The 21,755-nt window shown below is 37.8% G+C and overlaps 1 protein-coding gene across 1 annotated transcript in view; it reads left to right on the forward strand.

Annotated features, from left to right (window-relative positions):
- USH2A (usherin) overlaps positions 1 to 21,755 on the forward strand; it is a 944,914-nt gene that overhangs the window by 801,641 nt on the left and 121,518 nt on the right. Inside the window, exon 60 of the mRNA XM_027871555.1 lies at positions 11,315 to 11,669. Coding sequence (XP_027727356.1) covers positions 11,315 to 11,669 — 355 coding nt within the window. The remainder of the gene's footprint in view (positions 1 to 11,314; positions 11,670 to 21,755) is intronic.

The following is a 21,755-nucleotide window of genomic DNA, read 5'->3' on the forward strand; positions in this document are numbered from 1 at the left end:
AAGAAAGAAAGAAAGAAAGAAAGAAAGAAAGAAAGAAAGAAAGAAAGGAAAGAAAGAGAGAAAGAAAAAGAGGAGGGAGAAAGGGAGGATGGGAGGCAAGGAAGGAAAGGGAGAGACAAAGAAGGATTTACTGAGCATTTACTATATTCCAGGCACTGTGCTAAGTGCTTTAAAAAATATTATCTCATTTGATCCTCACAACATCTCTGAAAGGTAGGTGCTATTTTTTATTTATATTGGACAGTTGAGGAAACCGAGGCAAACAAGTCAGGTAACTTTCACAGGACCACACAGCTGCAAATATCTGAAACAGAATTTCAACTCAGTCCTTACTGACTCCAGGCCCAGTGCTTTATCTAATGTGCAACTTCTTAGAGGTCACATAGTTCAACTCCTTAATTTTACAGTTGAGGAAACTGAGGCCCAAACAGACTTTCACATAGGCATTCTGTGAGTTGATGGCACAATGCCAAGAAGAAATCAAGTATCAGAGTTTTGGACTTTTTCCAGTATGCCATATTTTCTCAGAGTCTCACCTGTCTACATGTGACATTATGATGAGCCTTGTAAAAAACAATTTGAACTGAATCCCTGTCTGCTGGGAGTTTATTGTTTAATACAGGAAGCACTGACACAAAGTCATCATAAAAATATGCATACAAAACAAATGCACCAAATAAGTATGTTGAGTGTATAAAGCATGACAAAGGTTTCTTATCAACCTTAAATTCAGGGATCTTCTGGATGAAATCCAACCCAAGATCCTCACCCTCTAGACTTGATCATTGTCCCCATGTAACTTCAAATCTCAAGCCCCTTAGCTTAAGTTTCAGCTTCCATGCCAAATTAAGAGTTTTTAGCAAAATTGCCAAAAGAAGAAGTATTATTGAACTTCTGGTTATGTAAATGATATTACTGAAAATGAACAAGCCAAATTTCTTCTCAGCAAACATTAATTTGAAGAATAATATTTCTGATTCAAATACAACACGGACACGTAAAAATGACTAATGTGAATTTACATTTTGTGCTAAGCACATTAGTGCAGGCTCTAAAAATGCCCATCCTCTGGAAATAGTTTTCTTTCATCTACTTAATGCTAATTGTATGAGAAAAGCACATCAAATCCCTATTCTGAATAAGGGGAAATAAAGTATCTGTTATAGCCCAGGACGTGGTTTCACTCTGTTGGTTTTGTAAATAAAGCTCATGATTATGTTGAGTATTCCATGGCAGCTATAGAGAGGGAAAACAGGAAATATAATGCAGAAAGCCCGCTTCAATGAAAAATACTGTAAATTGAATTTGACAGCATTTGATGGCATTTGATTATTCTAGTCACAGCCAAACAATGATATAAAGAGTAATATGAAACAGAATGTGTTACTGCCTAGCAGACTCAAAAGCAATAAACCTTCCTCCAATGTGACACAATCACTTCACAATCATAATTGTAGCCTGTTGGATACCTCTGAGTACAGCAGAAGGGCACTGACTGACATAGATACATTTTGTTTTTTATTTAAAGTGAAATGAAAATGGCGCACTGGGGCTCCAGATACAATCGTTATATTCACCTACATAGGCATGAATCACTTGGCAGTTATTTCAGCTGAAGTTTAAATGTGCTTAGACAACAACAATATCAAATCTTTCTTCGATAGCTGCAAAAAAAAAAATCTGAAATTTGTAAGGACAGGAATAGAGTATAGGCACATGGTTCTTTTTCATTCCAAGGCTCTATATTGGCCCTCATATCGTCATAACAACAAGCCTGCAGTATTTCTGGGAAGGTGATGACATGTAATTTCTTCTTCATCATTTGCCTTCTTATTGTATCACTACCAAAGGAAATTCATTTAACTCAAACTACAGAATATTTCGTGAACTGGCCTATGCAGATCTTTTCATTAAAATTGCAGGAAGCCTGCCTGTCAATCTCATTCTGAAAATGTTTGCAAAATGATTGTCACTCTGCCAAAAAAAAAATCACTTTTTCTCTCCCTTGGTAATTTTCTTCTGATGTCTAAATGGTTGCCTCTGGATATTATCCAATTAAAAGCTGTCTGCTCCCCACCCCCAAAAGATAAGATGCTTATAATGTTTTCAACCCACACAGGGTCATGTCTATGAGCTATAATACTGGCTGTTGTTTCATTAGTGTTATCTAGTACTTAATTTATGTTATTGATCATATAAATGCTTTGTATGAGATTTTCCTTCTTGTCTTTTGAAAACCAACAATTAAATAAGTTTTACAATGGTAGGTGAGACATCAGACATTAGATCTCTGTAGGAAACCATATATACCTGGTTTTGTACCAGTTTATTCACGTGCTGTAGAACCTAGCATATTGAGAGGGTGATTCTTTTATCAGTGAATAATCGTTTTATATGATAAATCAAAGATCTTTCAGCACTATGCTATCAGCTTGTGTCTGTCCTTTCCTAAGCTATGTTTTCATCAGGTAGGATCTGTCAGACCACCCTATGTGAATGTCATTTTGCAAGACACTTTACAAAAGAAATTACATTCCTGCTAGCTAGGAGACTCTATTACAAAAGAAATGGTGAACCTTTTCTCAGAAATGATAGAGAATTCTTAGCATCATAGATTTAGGCTTTGATGGAAACTTAGAGGTCATCTAGGTGAACCTACCAATTTTATAAAAGAAACTGAGGTGCCTAGAGATTAAGTGCCTCTGTCCAAGGTCATATAAGTATCAAGAGGCAGAGTCAGGATTCAAACCCAGGTCTTCTGACTTCATATACCTCAGTCCTTCTACTGTAACACTAAGAACTTTGAATGATTCATTAAATGGGAGATGACTCCAATAGAACATTGATAAGACAAGGAATAAATGTTAAAATTTTTAATAATCCTTTCCAGTCATTCCCTTTCTCTGCCATCCCTCTTCCTTAAACTCCATCTTCCAATATCTGCCCCAGATTCTTTTAGTGGTTCCAGATCTAACATGATTTCAACATTGATCATAAGAAGATATAATAGTGTGGAAGAAAATTCAGGTATTAGGTTGGAAGAAGCATGGACCTTGATTCAACCATAAAGACCTAACCTGCAGTCCAGACTGTGGGCCTATGTATATACACTCTTTTTAATCCTGAGGTTAATCCAACAAAGCCAGTATATCTCTTGGACTCTGTTAGTCAAATCTCCACTTATTACAGGTCAATCTCTAAACAGAGCTTCCATTTTGCTTGTGTTAAAGTTTCCCCACAGGGAGTTAACAGTATTCCACCTCTCTTACGGGCTCTAAAGGTAGAAATGCATCTAAGTAAGACAACCAATTTTTTATCCCACAGAAAATGCATAAGGTGAAGAATTCACAGAAGCCAATAAACATAAACATAAACATATAAGGTGCTCCACTATCTCCTGCAGAGGGAAATTGAACTTTAGATTGCCATTGAGGCCAGCCTTTGGTATTCTGGTAGAACCCTAATCTCCCACAGGGTCCACTATAGTTTCTACTAGACTCATAGTGTACCCTATAGAATGAATTTGTCCCAGAACAGAAACTTTGGGACTTGTAAACAAGCAATCATCTTCCTATCTGACCTACATAGTCCAAAGCTAGTGAGCTTTGCTCTGCAAGTAAGGCACTACTGATGAACTATTTAAACAATCCTCTATTTTATTTTTTTGCCTTTGCATTCCTTGAACCTAGTGCTTTGAACATTGTAGGTGCTCAATACATGCTTGTTTAATTGAATTTAATAAATTTACTAATGGAATGGCTCAGAGGGCTGCCTGTCTGACTGTCATAATCTAGATAAAAGGCATCTGTTTGTTTTTCATCTGTGGATATTTAAATTCTTCTCTTTTGAGAGTTTCAGAATGCAATAAGCATGTCATCTGGAGAGTCAGAAAATGTAACCAACATATCATCCATGAACAAGAACACCTAGAGGACCTTCCCACCCATAGGGAGTCCTCCATAGTGGTGGTGAACAGCTTTGGAAAGCATATGTATCCTTATTTTGTGTCTTGTTGCTATTGATAATCAGATCATTAGACATATTTATCTCTATATTTAATCTATCAAATCTTTGTTTTCCTTTCTAATATTTTCCTCAAAGGGCTCCTTAATACATGCGTAGGTCATTTTCTTAAAGATTTTTTAAATATATTTACTGATGTATTTCATCTTCCTGTCAGTCTTTCTCCTATTGTCCTTCTAGACCGAACATTCCATTTTGATTAAGAAAACAAGCCCCCCACCAAAAAGACTTAGAAACCATATCTTGCAGCATATGAAATATTCCTTCAGTCCCCACTTCTTTTTCACAAAAAAAGAGTTATATTTCATTATTTCTTCTCCAGGACCATCACTGACTTTTCCATTGCTCAGAGTTAAAATTCCTTTTTTACAGCCTTAGATGCTTAATGATATAGTTCACTTAAATATCACCTCCATTTCTTAATATGTCTCTTCCCCTCCCCATCCAAGTGAACAACATCTTGAATATTGAATATCTAAGAAATAATAAGAAAGAGGAGGAAAAAGTCAGAAAACCCAACTAACAAAATTACCAAATCCAATACTATGTAATTTTCCACCTCTACAAAGAAATTAGAAAAGTTGTTTTCATATGTCTTTTTTGGGCCTTGATGATGGTCACAAGTGTAACCATTCTTATGGTGGATACAGTGGATTAAAGTTGAAGAGGTTAATAAATAAGGAGGGAACAGGATGTTCATGGGGACATTGACTTTTATGCTGAAGTTCTTGTATATAATGGCAGTTGGCAAAAAAAAAAAAAAATCACTTACTCTGCAGGCCTTAGAGTAATTCTCTTAGCTTTCTGTGATAGTTGGTACATAAGTATTTAAGACAGATTTATTTCATGATTTATGATCCTTTAAGCATGGTGTGACTTTCATGTTTGCCTTTCTTGATTGCTTCTGTTTTGACTGTTGCATTGTTAGAAATCATGGTTGCTGCTTTTCCTTTTTTGGGGAGTGGGGATTCATTAGAAGAATAACAACCTTTGCTCTTTCCCTTCATTTTAACTCTGTATATTTTAAGTACGTGTCTTCTACATAACAAATTGCTTGGTTTTGCTTCATAATTCATTGTGCTGCCCTCCTCCATGGTATGGGTGAGTTCATCCCATTTATATTTATCTTCATGATTGTTGTTTATTTTTCCCTATTCAAAGTTTAAATATGGTTTCAGACACTTACTAGCTATGCGATCCTAAATAACTTGCTTAATCTCTCTGCCTCAGTTTCCTTAAGTATAAAATGGGAATAATAATGACACCTACTTCTCAGAGTTGTTGTGAAGATTAAATGAGAAAATTATTTGGAAAGGTGTTAGCACAATGCCTGGTTGGTGCTTAATAAATGTTTATTTCTTTCCTTCCTTTCTAGAATCCTAATTGTAATTATTGAAGAACTTTTCTCTTTTTCTTTCATTTATCCTAGCAATTTTATTATTCCATAGCATTTCTTGATCATATTTAGAATGCTTTTTTTGTTTAATGTTTTTCTTGTTCATTTCTCCATGCTGCTGATTTTTCTGTGGGGATTGCTATAAATGCATTTCTTCCCTTTTTCTTTCTTCTTTTTTTGTTATTCTTTCAATTGGTACATTTCAGGTGGTCTTTTTAAGGTGATAAGTAAGTGTGGAATTCATACACAAACTCAATCATCTTGCCAAAAATCTCTTTCTTCAACTTATCCACTACTTCCTAGTGTCTACTGACTTTGTTTTTTAGCAAGAATGTCAATATTTATGTTGTTCATTTTATCATATTTATTTAGTAATTATATTTAGAGTACCAACAGATAAAATGGTATTCATAAGATCAAAACTTGTGTGAATCAGTAACCAATTCCCCCTTTTAAATCATGTCGTCATTATGTGGCAAGTTACCACACAGTTCTAAAGACAATTTCAAAATTTATTTTATGGGTTACCTTTGACAAATTAACCATTACCTATGACTAGTATATTGATAATATACTTTGCAGTTAGAGAAGCTGGTTCTTCAACAAGTTGCATAGCCTGTCACCAAGATGATACTTGAATAGCTTGATACTTGGTACTTGATACTTTATAGCTTAGGAGAATCAGCTATATTCTTTGCCTTGTGAATATCAGGGTCCTTCAAAGCACTGGCTCTTACAGTCGTCATTGAGGGGAGCAACTCTTGTGGAAAAGGGGCCCACCATCCTCCCTATCTCCAAAATTAGGCAATGAACAACCACCATCAGTTGAAAGCCCAAGGTCCCAGGTAATGGCTTTATCCCTAGACCACTAGTTCCATTTTCAGCCCAGGCCCTACATCCATAATCCAAAGATGCAACCATCAAGGGGACATGACCTGGCTGCAGTCTATCTATATATTATAGTTCCAACCTTTTCAACAACCACAGTTACTGAAGGCCAGGAAGGGAAAGTTTTTGCCACCAGAGTCCTTGGTGCTGTCAAATGGTTCAACATCAAAAGCAGATATGCTTTTACCACTAGAAAAAAACATTAAAGAAGATGCATCACCATCTGTTTTGCAACTGCACCCAAAGGACCAAGAATTCTTTCCATATGGCATGTTGCAAAAACTTGCTATATGCCTTGTCTCCTTCATCAGAATATGAGCTCCTTGAGAACAGGGACAGTTTTACTTTTCTATTTTTATCTTCAGCCCTTAGGACAGTGTCTGGCAACTAGTAAGTGCTTAATATTTTTTTTAAATTTCAATAATCATTTATTAAGCACCTACCATCTACTAGGCACTGTGCTAAGTTCTGGGGATAGAAAGAGTAAAAAAAAGTCCCTGCCTTCAAGGAAATTACAATCTAATGGGGGAGACAACAAGAAATCAAGTACAAACAAGCTATACATAGGTTAAATAGAAAATACAGAAAAGGAACTAGAATTAAAAGGGGTTCATGTAGAAGATGAAATTTTAGTTGGGACTTAAGGAATGTCAGGCATGTGGGATAGTCAGGGAAAATACTTAAAGTAGATAGATGGAGTGTCTTATTTGTGGAACAATGTCAAACAGAAGATTTTGTATTTAATCCTGGAGGTGATAAGGAGCCACTCTATTTTATTGAATGGGGTGAGATGTGTGTAACATGGCTAGACCTGCAGTTTAGGAAAATCATTTTAGCATCAAAAGAGGATAGATCAGAGTAGAGCAAGACTTGTGGCAGGCAGACTTACCAGCAAGCTATTGCAGTACTCCAGTCATGAGATGGTGGACCTAACTGTAAGAGGGACATTTGGAAGGGGGTAGGGAGTATTTAGGGAAAAAGTTGATAAGTTCAGTTTTAGATGTGTTGAATTTAACATGTCTATTAGACATCCTATGTGAGATGTCTCAACGGAAGCGCAAATTGTGAGGTTAGCAGAGAGGTTAGGGCAGGAAAGGTAGATTGAAGAATCCTCAGAGTAGTGGTAATAATTAAAACTATGGTAGTTGATGAGATCGCTAAGTAAAGTAGCTTAGAGGGAGAAAAGAAGGTACAGGACAAAACCTGGTAGGAAACCTACAGTTAGTGATCATGAGTTGGATGATGATTCAGAGAAGGAGACTAAGAAGGAATGATATGAAAGGTGGGAGAACCAGGAGATAGTGGTGTCTGTAAAACTTAAAGAGAAGAGGATATCAAGGAGAAGAGAGTGATCAACAGTGTCAAAGGCTGCAGAGAAGTCAAGAAGGATGAGGATTGAGAAAAGGCCCCTAGATTTGGCAATTAAGAGATCATTGTTAACTTTGGAGAGAAAGGTTTTGGTGGAATGGTGAGGTCAGAAGCCAGATTGTAAAGGCTTAAGAAGAAAATGAAAAGAGAGAAGAGGAAATAGAGGCATTTATTGTAGAAAACCTTTTAAAGGAGTTTAACCATAAAAATAAAATGAGATGTAGGATGATAATTAACAGGAATGAAAGGATCAAATGAGGGTTTGGCGGTGGGGAGGGATGTTTTTAGACAGTAGGGAAGTAGTCAATAGATAAGGAAAAAAATTGAAGATAAATAAGAGATTGATTTTTAAAAATGGAAAATTGGTTAAAAAACTTGGTAAAAAATTGAAGATAAATAAGAGAAGGGGCAAGTTGTTGGAAGAGTTGTAACTGAATAAGATCAACTTGTGTAGGTAGGGGGTTTTGCCTTGATAGGGAGTAGGGTCATTTCTTCATGTGAGACAGGAACAAATGAGGCACATGACATCTTAGTGATATGAGGAAGAGGGAGAAGAGGAAGCTTGCAGTGAATGAACTTAATTTTTCTGTAAAATATGAGGCAAGGTTCTCAGGGTTGGGATCGGGGCAGGGGAGCCTTGGGAGATTTGAAGAGAGATGAAAAGAGCTGCTTTGGAGTGCGGGATAGTGAGTTGATAAGGGAAGTGTGGAAGGATTGCCTATCAACACATTCAGCTTCACATCGTGGTATGGCACCATAATTTGTCTTTGTGGATGAAAATATATAGTAAATAATTATTTTTGTCCATCTTCTTTATTCCCCTTTAGGGCCAAGTAATATGATACTTTGCTGTTTGGTTTTCTTCTAAAATACACTTCAATTTCTCATCATATCATGAATATAACTTTGACTTGTTAAAAAAAATATGTCATTACAGTACAAGCTTGTCTCACAAAGAGGGGAAAAAAACTTTGATTATGGGCCTATAATGAGGTATTTTCAGGCATGTTTGTAGGCAATAGGGAAGTAATTAATAGACAGGAAAAGACTGACAATAAATGCGACATTGGTGACGAATTATGTTTCTGTCATTTCAAGATGATCCCAGCCAAATATGAAGAAGCTCACCCTGAAAATATTGCTAACTTTATTTTGCCATAGCAAGTCACAAAGACTGTCTGCTGAAGTAAAGGATTGCAATCTATACCAGCAAATAGAACCCTGACCTATGAAATTATGGATTGTATGAAGTATCAAATTATACAACATTGTTAATGATATCTAACATTTTAAAAAGACTCTACAATTTACCAAGCACTTTACATACATCATCTCACTAGATCGTCACAACAGTCCTCTAACTCTAGTTAGAAACCGCCATCCAAAACATGCCTAAAATGATTTTATGCAAAGAAGAGATTGGCTATTCAGGAGGAAGTGCTTCCAGTTAAATGAGCAGTTGAATCCTAAATCTTAAGTCGATTGAAATGATTACAGCCTGCTCAACCACTTCTGTTCAAAGTTTATTCAGACATGAAGATGTTCTGTTTTTTAGCACCACAGATGGAACCATTTACCTCACCATAAGTTTCATTCATTAAATATTCAACAATGATAAGAACTAAATACTTAACCACGTTGCATCCTTCGCTTGTGCTTCTGCATAAACATGGGACTAGAACCGTATTTGATCTTATTACATTCAGAGAGTAAATAATTCACGGTTTGAAGTCCCCTCCTTTTTTCTTCAGTGTCACAGTTTTATTAAAACATCTCTACTTTACAGTTTAAGAATTTGTGAGAGTTCAATAAAAATGATCAAAATCATCATGGAGGGGCAGGGCTGGGGCTAGGGCCTGAGCCCAAGAGGAGCCTATGGAAGCGGCAAAGATGACTGGTGCCATTAGGCATCAGTGTTGATGAAGATGAAAGAATTACCAAGATTTTCCTTCTTTTTGTTTGAAAATGTGTAGTTCTTTTTTCCTCTCTTCAGACACTGTCCCTCTTCTGCCCTTCTATAACTCATCAAAAATAAATGGTAGTGTTTTGATTGAGGTGGCATCATGTAGCCTGCAGCTTGATGTTGAGAGATGCAGACCTCAAACTAGAAATCCAGATGTGGCCCTGCATGTACCTAAAGCACAATGGGGTACAAATGCTTCCCATGTCAAGTCATCAGAAAATGACCTATAGTCGTCTGCATTAAGGGCAAGAACAAGGTCATGTGCCCTCCAAAGAATGAAACCTAAGAGGCCATCAAGTCCAACATATTGGTTTTATGGCCCTGGATAAGTCACCAAATCTCTTGATGCTGCCAGGACTTTCTAAGATTATAATTTGCATAACAGTTGCTGATTTGTATTGGTAGAGGGGTTCTCCTTGCCATGAGTTCACTATACAAATGAATTCACAGGTCTCTCCGCTGTCCGCACCCAAAGCAATATCCATCATCATCATATACTTTACACTTTGATGGGTCTAATTAATATAAAAATTAAAGCGTGTGACCAGAATTGTGAGCTCTTGGAGTTCAGGGCCTATCTTCTAGGGTTTTTGTCTATACAATTTACTAAAAGAAAACTTTCATTTTCTAATCTGGTTCAATTGTTTCGGTCATGTCTGACTCTCCATGAACCCATTTGGGGTTTTCTTGGCAAAGACCCTGAAGTGGTTTGGCTTTTCCTTCTCCGGCTCATTTTACAGATGAGGAAACTGAGGTGAACAGGGTGAAGTGACTTGCCCAGGGTCACACAGCTGAGTAAGTGTCTGAGACCAGATTTGAATTCAAGAGGATGAGTCTTCCTGACTCCAGGCCCAGGGATTCTATCTAGTACACCACCATTTTAGTTGGTAATGAAGATGCATTGATGCAGAAATTACATAGATCATGATTCAGATTTCTTAAATGACAAAGCCAAAGTCTCCTAAGGCATTGAAGGGGAGGCCCTTTAGCTCATCTGGTCTGAAGGACCTCTTGAGTCATTGCTGCTCCAGATCTTTAAACCTTTCACTCTCTCTTATTTTTTTTTTGCATAGACTTTTCATATAAAATAACCAAAGCTACTTCCTACTAACTAAGCTAAACTTTTAGGCTCAGTTACCTTCATGAGTTTGGGAACTCCAGACACTTAAGCCTTGGATGATTAGAAGCCCAAAGTAGGCGAAGGGTGGATTTATCTGTTTCCTAGAATAGAATCTGAAAGTAGGAAGGTATTTTAGACATCAGTCAGCCCATACTCTACCTTGTATATCTCCTCGCTTGTATCAAGAGACTCTTACATTTTATAGAATTCTAAAATCTAATTCTTACTGCATGACATATGTATTCCCACACAGATTATGTTGGTTCAGGCTTCTACTATTCCTTACCAGCAGAAGCTTCATTGATACAGTTAGGGGACCTGTGTTAAAAGCCCAGTTCAGCTACTCATTTATTAGATAGCCCTAGAAAGGTGACTATACCCCATGCCCTCCCACTTTTGAGCCTGTATTTCCTCATCGATAAAATAGGGGAGTTGGATAAGATTAGCTCTAATTTCATCCGTAAATCCTATCATCCTGATGGTTTCCTTAACATACCTATATAGCCAGTTATACAGAATCATGTCATAACCATTTGTTTTCTTTGTTGTCTTTCAGACGTACTGTTGGCATTGAAGAGGAGTCACTTCTGTTTATCTGGTCTGAAGGAGCTCTTGAATTTACTGATGCTTCAGATACTTTGAAGCCTTTCACATTTTATGAATATCGTGTCAGAGCTCATAACTCCAAAGGTTCTGTGGAGAGTCTGTGGTCATCAGCACAGACAATGGAAGCCCCTCCTGAGGGTATGCAAGCTCCCCAGGCTCAAGCTACCAGTGCTTACTCTGTGCTGCTGAATTGGACCAAGCCAGAGTCTCCCAATGGTATTATCTCCCACTATCGTATTATCTACCAAGAGAGACAAAAGGATCCAACATTTAATGTTCGAACCATGACTGCATTCACAGTGAGGGTAAGAATGTGGGTGACATAACTAATCAGCTATAACAAGTGATATTTCTGTTATCTTTTTATGATTTTATTGGAATAGCTTAATTAATTTTCATGACTCACTTGCAGTTTTCCTTCAGAAGGACTGAAGCTGTTGAAGTCTCTTAAAAAGGCACAAAACAGCATAGTTAATGGGCAGTGTACTGGTCTGGGAATGAGGAAATGAGGTCTATTGTTGACTCTACCACTGACTTGAATTATCCATTGTTAAGGGAAACCCTCACTTCTGTGAATCTGGAAATTATTATACTTGACTTCTCTGTGTCCCATGGGTGATGCCAACATCAAATTGGAAGATGAGTTCAATTCTTGCATTATTAAAGAGATCTATGGGATTATACAGTCAAAATTGCATGAGGCAAAACTGTGATGTTTTGTGTGTGCTACAAACCCTCTTGGTCCATATAATTCTATTTACTACAACAAGTCTTTAATGAATGCCACTGTGTGTCCAAAATCATAGAGTATATTATATAATAGCCACCCTCAAGAAGTTTACACTGTTTGGAGAGACGTGTCACACACAAAAAATAATCACTGAATAATACAGGGTAGAATACAATCATGTGCTAAGACCTGTGCGCCAGACAATAAATGCTATGGGAGGCCAGAGAGGAGAACAAAGTGGCTGGTGTTGTGGGTGAGGTGACATGAAACAGGTGAGATAAACTCAGGTCGGAAGGATGAAGAAGATGATGTAATAATTTGCATGATTTTCAAAATACAAGAGAATGAGCTCACTAAATTTTTTAAAACCTCTTGAAAGTTGAAGCAATATGCATGGACAGTACAAGACATTAGTTTATAACCAAGATTAAAATAATTACCATAATAGTTACCAAGACAATGAGGCATAGGTGATAGAGAGCTGGTTATGGAGCTAGGATGACCAGATCAGGGGTTCAAACCTATGTCTTCTGATTCCAAATCCTATGCTCTTCCCACCATACCATGCTGTCTCTCCACAGTCATCTGCTAGTCCACCTCCTGTTCTCCCTACATAAGAACCTCTTTTTGTTCAAGTATTCTCTTCTCCTTCCCTCTAGTCTCAGAGGAAGAGATGGCCTTCCTAGTCAAGTCTTATATCTTCACCTGTGCCCTTGATTCCTTTTGTCCCATTTCATTAAAGACTTGACCCCAAACTCTTCTGCATCTCCATATCTCCTCTCCCACTGGTTCCTTCCCTTTTACTCACAAATATAACTTGGGCCCCCACACTTAAAAGAACCACATTATCTTTCTCTTTTCTTCCACTGCCAAACTTTCTGAACATGTAAATTACAATTTCTCTCTCTGCTTTCTTGCCATTCATTTACTCCTCAACCACTTTAGTCTGGCTTCTATTCCTATGAGCTGATAATTTGTAAAATTAGGAAATTTTGAAATGGGGAAAGGAACATCTGGTTTTATGGGTACTCACCCAGAAAGGCCACAGTTGTCAGCAGGAAACAGGGTAGCAATTATACTTTAATTAAATAGAGCATAGGAGAGACAAAAAACCCATAAAGGCAGAGACAAATGGTAAAAAGTGGTACAGAGGTGGGCAGTGTGGGACCAGGATGGGATGGCAAAGTAAGGCAAGCAGTGTGAGGAAGAGGATGGGGAGGGGGAGAAGCAGAGAAAATCACTCATGCAACCACAAATTAGAGTTGGGAGCACTCAGCAACATGAACCTGATGGAGATGGAAGAGTTTGGAGGGCATGAGTCTGAGGTCTCATTTTCATAGGGTTTTTGTTTTGTTTTGTTCTTTTGGAAACAGACCAACTCCAGTCTGTGTCATCTTAGGACTAGTTCATTAATATATCTGAATCATCTCAAAGTTATTGGTAAAACTTCAAATTCATCATCTCAAAGTCATCGGCATCTTTTTGATGTTCTGCTGGTCTGGAGCTTGTCTGGAATTCACATATCATAGAACCAGAACCTTGACAAACAGTATCGAGATGATTTCTCCTGATTTAGCATGTTACTAGGATGCAAATTTGGGTTAACGTATGATACAATTTGCAAATTTTGTGTTCCTTTGATCTTAGAGGTGGTTTGTAGGTGACTTCCAGGTTTCCCTTTGCAATCTTATTCTCTGCTGTTGCCCTTTCACATTGACTACTCACAAAACTTCCTGTATTGACTAGAAAGGGGTAGTGGTCAATGGGACCAGAACAAAATAAAAATTTAACACAACCTAACCACTTGATTGAAACTGAACCACCTACGACCTTTCAGTGAGTACATTGAATTTATTTCAGTATTATATTACATTCAATTTATTTTTATTTCAGTCCTCACATTCATTGACTTTTCTGAAGCATTTGATGGTATGGACCACTTTCTTTTTTATACATTCTCTTTTGATCTCAGAGACACCAGTCTTTCTTGGTTCTTTTCTCATTTCTCTGATTCTTCCTACTCTGTCTTTTTTGATGGCTCCTCCTTCCCTTTCTGGATCTTGCATCCCAAAAGTCTATGATTTTGACTCACTCTTTGTCCTTTCCTTTGGTAATCTAACCTATGCCCATGATTTCACTATCAGTTCCCATTATCTTTCATCATAACATTTTCCCAATATCCAGACTTGAATTTACAACCACCTGCTTATTACTGACTTTTCCATCCCACCGGTATCTCAAACTCAACATGTGTAAACAGAAACTTACTACTTCTTTCCCTCTTAACACCTGCTCTTCCTTCTGACTTCTTTTGTCCATTCATGTCATAGCAGCTTTCTACCATTATTTCACACTTTTACTCATAATTTTGATTCAAGAAAATTAACTATTCCCCAATTCAACACCACTTTTCAGACTTTCTTTCCTCCATTCTTTTGCCTATATCCTTCTCTACTTTTGGAATTCCCCTATTTCTGCCTGTTTAAGTCCTAACTACCTCCTAGACTGGAGCAGAGAACATCCCCACCCCCACCAACAGCAAGTGATCCTTGTCCTTTGGATTCAAACACCTTGTACCAACTTGTAATAACAGGTATTCAGTTTTGTATTTTTGTATTTATTATGCATCCACTCATAAAAAGTAAGATTCTTGAGTACAGAGAGAATATTTTATTTATCTTTGTCTCTTCCTCAGTGCCTAGCATAATAGTCATTTAATAAATGTTTGTTGAATGAACGAACGAATGAATGAATGAATGAATGAGATCGCATAGTATAATGGGAAAAGCACTGGATTTGGAATCAGATAATCTGAATTCTTATTCTACTTCTTCTATTTATTTCCCTTACTGGAGGCAGAGAAGTGGTACAGTGGATAAAGTGATGTGTCTGGAATGAGTAAAACCTGAATTCAAATCAAGCCTCAAATACTTACTATTTGTATTACCCTGGGCAAGTTACTTAACTTCTGTTTGCCTCAGTTTCCTCAACTGTAATGTGGGGATCATTAGCTTCTACCTCCCAGCGTTGTTGTGAGAATTAAATGAGATCATATTTGTAAATCTCTTTACACAATGCCTGGCATACAATAAGTAATTAATAAATGTTTATTTTCTTCCTTACTTCCTAATCAGCTATTTGACCTCTCTAGGCTTCAGTTTTCTTTTCTGAACAATGAGAGGTTTAGAGGATCTATTCTAAGTCCAATTGTCCCATACAGAGATATTGCTTTCCTGCTTGTTTCTAAGTCTTATCATAGAATACTGACCGGACCTGTAAAATACAAGCAACATGTGAATGAAGAGTTAAATGATGTTACAGGTCATTTTCCTCTGCTGAATTTTTACTTTATTTCCTTCAGTTCAAGTTTTCATCATCTGGACATTGGAGACAATTTTCATGGTTCTGCCCTCACATCCTGTACAACTTGCATTACAAGGCAGTGTCCCAAAAGGTAGAAATCCTCTTAAGGATGTTATTCAGGGGAAAATATGTCCATTATCACCAAAGCCTGGAAATCTACATATTAAGTTTCAAAATTATAACCTTCTGAAAGTAAAATTTCATTGTGAAAATGCTGACACACCCTTGACAATAGCTTTGTGAATGAGACACTTTAATTAAACTGTGATTTTATTGAAGGAACTAGGATTCCAGTGATTAAACTTCTGGCCCTTTAAAATATGGCTTTCAGGAGTAGAAGGCTAAATCATTTAATCTCCTAAAGCAGGTCTATTGGTGTTCCCATGTGGGATACTCTATTAGTCATTCTCTCACACAAGGTTCCATTTTACAGCACAAGATCAAGTATTGAACTGAACAGTGAGCTCTGTCCTTTACTTAAATGGTTAGACTCTATTTTTATCACATTAGAAAGGTCCTAAAAAAGAAGAGAAGCAATAACAGCAGGGTCCAAATTACAAAGTACTTCTGTCATATTGAGCCCATCCCCCATTTTATTCTCATTCTAGAATTCCTGACTTCTTCCCTTTTTCTGAAGGTTAACAATGCAAAGAGATACTAAACTACAGAATGTGAAAATGAAAAACTAAATATTGACAAGATTGCAGCACTCTCTTCATGGATATTTTTGTTCATCTCCTTTTGGTATAGAGAAGCAGGGTAACTGGTCAGTTCAGGCTCCACTATTTCCCCTCTGATTTTTGAAATTTTTCTCCTGCAAACTATTATAACTTAAATTCTGGACGATGTGTTGGCAGGTCATCTAGTCTATGAGATTAAAATATTAGAAAGTTAACAGTTAGACAATTTTGTTCTTCTTTGTTACAGTGAAATGTTGGTTTTTATAGATGGTTATTAAGTTCACAATAAAAATAAATGTTTAAGTTTAAAAAAAAAGGAAATCTAAGATAGCCTCTGTAGAATAAGTTGGACAGCTTTCCAGAATCCTTACTCACTAGTCAGAGGTTTGTTTGTTTTCTTCCTTATAACAAACATTCATAGATGTAACAAATATGCAAAACAAATCATCTCATTCTTTACCCTAGATGTATCACTTCTCTGTAATGGATAACATGTTTCATCAGTCTTCTGGGATCATGAATGGTCATTTTCTTCATCATAGTTCTTACAGCTTTCAAATTTGTTTGTTTTTGCAGTGTTGTTCCAGTACAAATTCTTCTCCTGGTTCTATTCATTTCATTCTTCATCAGTTTATAAAAGTCCTCAAAACTGTTCATTTTTATAATATTGATGTTATAATATAAATTATTCTTCTGTTTCTGCTCACTTGACTCTGACTCAGTTCATACAAGTCTTTCTATGTCTTTTTGAAGTCATTTATTTCCTCATTTCTTACTGTCCAATAGTACTCCATCAAATTCATATACCTCTAGGCAAGGATTTTCAGAGCTAACAGGTCACTGCTATTCTCTACTAACCTTTATAAAAGTGTAGGTTAATCCTGAGGCAATGAGGTGAGACATGCCTCAAAGAATCATAGGCTCATAGAATCTTAGAGAGTCTTTAGTCGAAACCCTTCATCTTATAGTTCAACAGATTGATTCCCAGAGTTGTGACGTGACTTTCACAAGGTCACCTTCTCACAAGTGCCTAATATTAGAGAAGGTACTAAACCCTAGGCTTCAGGATGCTTAATCCACTACTCTTTTCCCCATGCCTCTTTAACTTCTACTATGATACTATGTTGGTCCAACCTCCATTCTGGATGGAGAAAATTCAGTCCTATTTTTTCAAGACCCCCAGAGAAGAATAATTTGTCTCATGGTTTAATAGTCCACAGTCCTAGCTGTAACTCCAAACTGCTCCCTGATTTTAACATTCCATCTCTAGTCTTCTGTGGGAGGTATATTCCTGTCCCTGTACCTGGAATATATCCCCTTCTCAATTTATACCTTAAAGAATCCTCTTCTTTCAGGGCTCAATTTAGGTGCCACTTTCTTGACGAAAAATCTTCTCTCTTTCAAGTTTGCTCTTATCTCCTAGGTTTCTTTGTATTAATTTGTCTGTGTCTGTGTTCTGTCCCCACTGTAGGATATCTTAGGGACAGGGAATATTTTTGTATCCCCAGCACCTAATTCACTGCTTTGCACATAGTAAGAGCTTAATAAGTATTTGTCAAATTCATCCATTCATCCTCTTTGTTGTGAGTACCTTAAGAAATTTTGCAAATTGTTCAAAAAGCAGAGAGGAGAGGGATTATGAGTCAGGATACCTGCATTTGAGCAGCTGGCCATCAAATTTTTTGCTCTTCTATACTCCGAGTATGACCTCTTCAAAATCAAATGTGAATGTATACATGTTATCTCCCTTCTCTTGGCCCCAGTTTCCTTATCTGTAAAACAAGGGAGGATTCTAAGGTCCCCTTAAACTGAATTGTTTTAATGCTGTTAGCTTTACCCTTCACTGTCAGGAGTCGAGACCACATCTTTGATCAAGAAGGCACTGAGCCTGTCCTCAACTTTGCTGGCTGAAAGATTGGCAGGCTAGGCAAGGGTGCCCTAATGCCCTTCATCTATTTCGCTTCTCAAATTAGGGCCTTTGAGCCCATCAGTAAAATGTCTGTCTCCAGTAGTGACATAACAAGGGTATCCCACAGGTTCTCCATTGTTGTTTATAGACAGGTGGACTTGGTTGAGAAAAGCCATATCAAGCAGGTGCGATGGATGCATGAGTCCTCTTGAAGGTGGCAGTGGATGGAGAACTAGCAGTGGGACACCCTCAGTGGGGGTGGGCAACATATGTGCTGGCACAATGAGCAGCATCAGCAGAATCAGCAGGAGAACAAAAATGGAGTTCATGCAGGTTTAAATACCTTAACAGCCCTTATCCAACCCCCTTGAGAAGTTTTGGAACTCTTTGGGACCAAGTGGTGCAGTTACAAGAAGAATATTTCTCAAGAGAAGGGAATGGATAAACTGCCCATTTCCCTCTAAACCAGTGGCTTTCACTCCTGAAAATGGGCTTCAGATAGCAGGCCATAAAATCTCTTCCTGATTAACTCGGTGATAAATTGTGCAGTAGCAAGAGAAGAACTACATTTAGCCTTGGCATCCAGGAACTCCATGGTGGTGCTTACAGGGAACACTCCTGGCGTGGCTGCCATCACTGCTGCCACCATCCTGGGTTTGTTTGTTTCTCTGATTGGCACCAGCTCTAGCATTGGCAGAAGTAACCTGGAATTTAAAGGCAAAGATGGTTTTGCCTAAGGCTTTAGCTGCGGCTTTCTGTGCTCTGAGTATACCCCTTTCATGCCCCATAGGGATATAGTACACGAAGGCCAACATAACCTGCTTGCCCAGTGCCTTAGAAGATAGATGGCATTTGGGTCTGTCTACAACAGGAGGCACTGAGCGAGTAAGCAAGTTGCATGGGTCACCATACATTGGCTTCCAAATCAGGAATACAACTCAGTATGACAAACTCCCAGTTCTAGATTCTGGTCGCTGAACAACCATTCTCAAATTCTAGGATCAGGTTGTCAAAAACCTCTCAGGAGTCTGGCATAATGTTTCATAGCTCTTTACCAAAATCTGGCTGACTTCTGTTAAGAAAGTATGCAGCAAGTAGTATAAGAGAAACTTGTAACAAATCTACTCCTGAAAATTGTGTGTGTAAATTGATTTTTCATAAAGCCAGTCCTATTTCTTTATTAATTTAGATTATTTCAGAGGTGCCTGAGCTTCATTTCTGATCCTCAATTAGCATTGACTCTTGACATTGAATGAGGAGCAGGGAGTTGAATGAATTCTAACAGCCACCTTGCACCTCTGAAATTCTACAGTGTTTCTCATTCTTCTAAACGTGTGTGTGTGTGTGTGTGTGTGTGTGTGTGTGTATGTTAGCTGATAATCTACAAACCAACTCCTAATTTCATGAGGTGAGCTTACTATTTAAGGAGTTTGATGGCATATTTCTGTTCATGAAAGAAACTTTTTAGTATTACAAATAATCACTGGACTTCAGGTGTGCATTTCGCAAATTCACATCTTTATATCTAGGGTTTTCTAAATGGGAGAGACACCTGAGCTAGCCTTATTAAAAAAGGAGAGAGAGAAGAAGGAGGAGGAGGAAGAGGAGGAAGAGAAGGAAGAGAAGGAAGAGGAGGAGGAGGAAATGAATACATGTCAACAAGCATTTAGGGCAACACAGTTCATAATCTCTTTCTCCAATGGCAAATTTGTTCTCCCAGTCCTAGTAACACTAAATCCCTGACTGTTTAAGAATAGACAGCCTCCCCCACTGCTATGTATTCTCTCATTTCCATCTACCTCAGATCAACTCCTCTAACCTCAGATCTAACCATTGCTTTCATTGTGCCCTCGAGATTTTAATGATAAAAACACTTCCCTTCATACTTAGCCCCTTTTTCTTATGTTCCTTCCATGTTCTGCCACATACAGAGACCTAGTTCACACCAGTCAGTCAATGAACATTTATTAAGCATCTGCTATGCTCCAGGCACGGTGCTAAGCACTAGAGATACAAAAAAACAAAAGGGAAAAGAGAGTTGATACCAGATGACATTGCATTCCTGGCCAGGCTTTTAATGCTGGTGGCACCGTCTATCATACCCTCTGACACACTGGTCCCAGAGACAAAGTCACAAATATTTCATTGCCACTGCCAGACTCTCCCTCTTCTGCCATCACTCAGCAACATGGCCTCCTTTGAGCATCACCAATATACCACCCAATACAGAATCTGGTGGCAACTTCCTACTAGTTCCCAAGTCATTCTCTCCCTTTTCTCAAAGAGTTTAGTGCATGGGTCACAATAATTTTTTCCATTCCAACTCCCCTAATAGTGGAGGACTTTAGCATACATGCCAGTGATCCCTCAAACACCATTATCTCCCAGTTCCTCAATCTACTCGATCCCCATACCTGTTTAACTCTATTTCAACTACACACAGGGATGTTCATACCCTTGATCTTGCCATAACACACAAATATTCCACTTCTGTGATCAATAAATCTAAAATCCTTTTAACTGATCATGATGTTCTGTCATTCTGTCTCGCCTTATGCTTTATTCTGCTGGAATCTATTCATCTTCACCATGATGCCAATTCCTCCATCTCTCTGTACTTTCCCAGGCTATCACTCCCACCCTGGTTATATTTTCCTCCTTTCCCAGTCCTGATCCTTTATTTAATTGCTTCAGCTCTACACTATCCTCTATTCAGAAATTCCTAGCTCTGTTGTTCTACTATTACTTATCCCTTATGAAACACAACCTCGGGTTTCTCCCACATTTTTTCTCCTTTGTTCTTACTCATATGCTATTAAACGGAGCTGGAGGAAGTCAGATAACCATACTGATTGGACCCTCTACAAATTTATGTTATCAAATGTAAACTGGGCTTTCACTGCAGTAAAGCAATCCTTTTACTCCTCCCTAATCCTCCCTTCATCCTACTCAGCATTGTAACTCTTTCAAACCTTTCTTCAAGCCTCTGGTAGCACCCATTCTCCCAGTTCTCTTGGCTAAGGATCTTACCTCATACTTGCCCAAGAAAATTAAAGCCATTCACCATCAGCTCCTCCTTCTCCCCTTCTCATTTCACAATAGCTTCACATTGTGGCTCCCTATCTCCTGCTTTTCTCCTTTCTTCAAGAAGAGGTGGTCTTTACCCACAACCAACTTCTCCATACATCCCTTTATTTTATCCTTTTCCATCTTCTATAGCAAATTATTTCCACTAATAATACCCCCCTCTAATATTCACTCTCTGTCATCTCTCATTTTCTAATCCCTACTGCCTAAAAACATATTCCAGTCTCTTCCATTCTTAAAAAAAACCCTCAAAAACCATCCTATATTGTTCTTTCATTTCTCAACCAAATTCTTTGGAAAAGATGTCTACATGTAGTACTCCCACTTCCTCCCCTCTCCTATAAATTCTATGTAGTTTGATTTCCAACTTCATCACTCAAATAAACATGTTTTAATTGAAATTATCAAGGATCTATTACTTGCTGGATCTAATGGCTACTTCTCAATTCTCACCCTTCTTGACTCTCAGAAGAATTTGATAATGTTGACCACATCCCTTCTTCTCTAGGCCTTTTTGAAACTGTTTTCTCTTGGTTCTTCTCTTACCCATATGAGTACAGCTTCTCAGTATCTTTTGCTAGAAATATCACCCATGTTATGACTACTACCAACCCTCTTCCCG

Source organism: Vombatus ursinus, unplaced genomic scaffold (assembly GCF_900497805.2).
Source record: "Vombatus ursinus unplaced genomic scaffold, bare-nosed wombat genome assembly UNPS02014798.1, whole genome shotgun sequence".
Lineage (NCBI taxonomy): Eukaryota > Metazoa > Chordata > Mammalia > Diprotodontia > Vombatidae > Vombatus > Vombatus ursinus.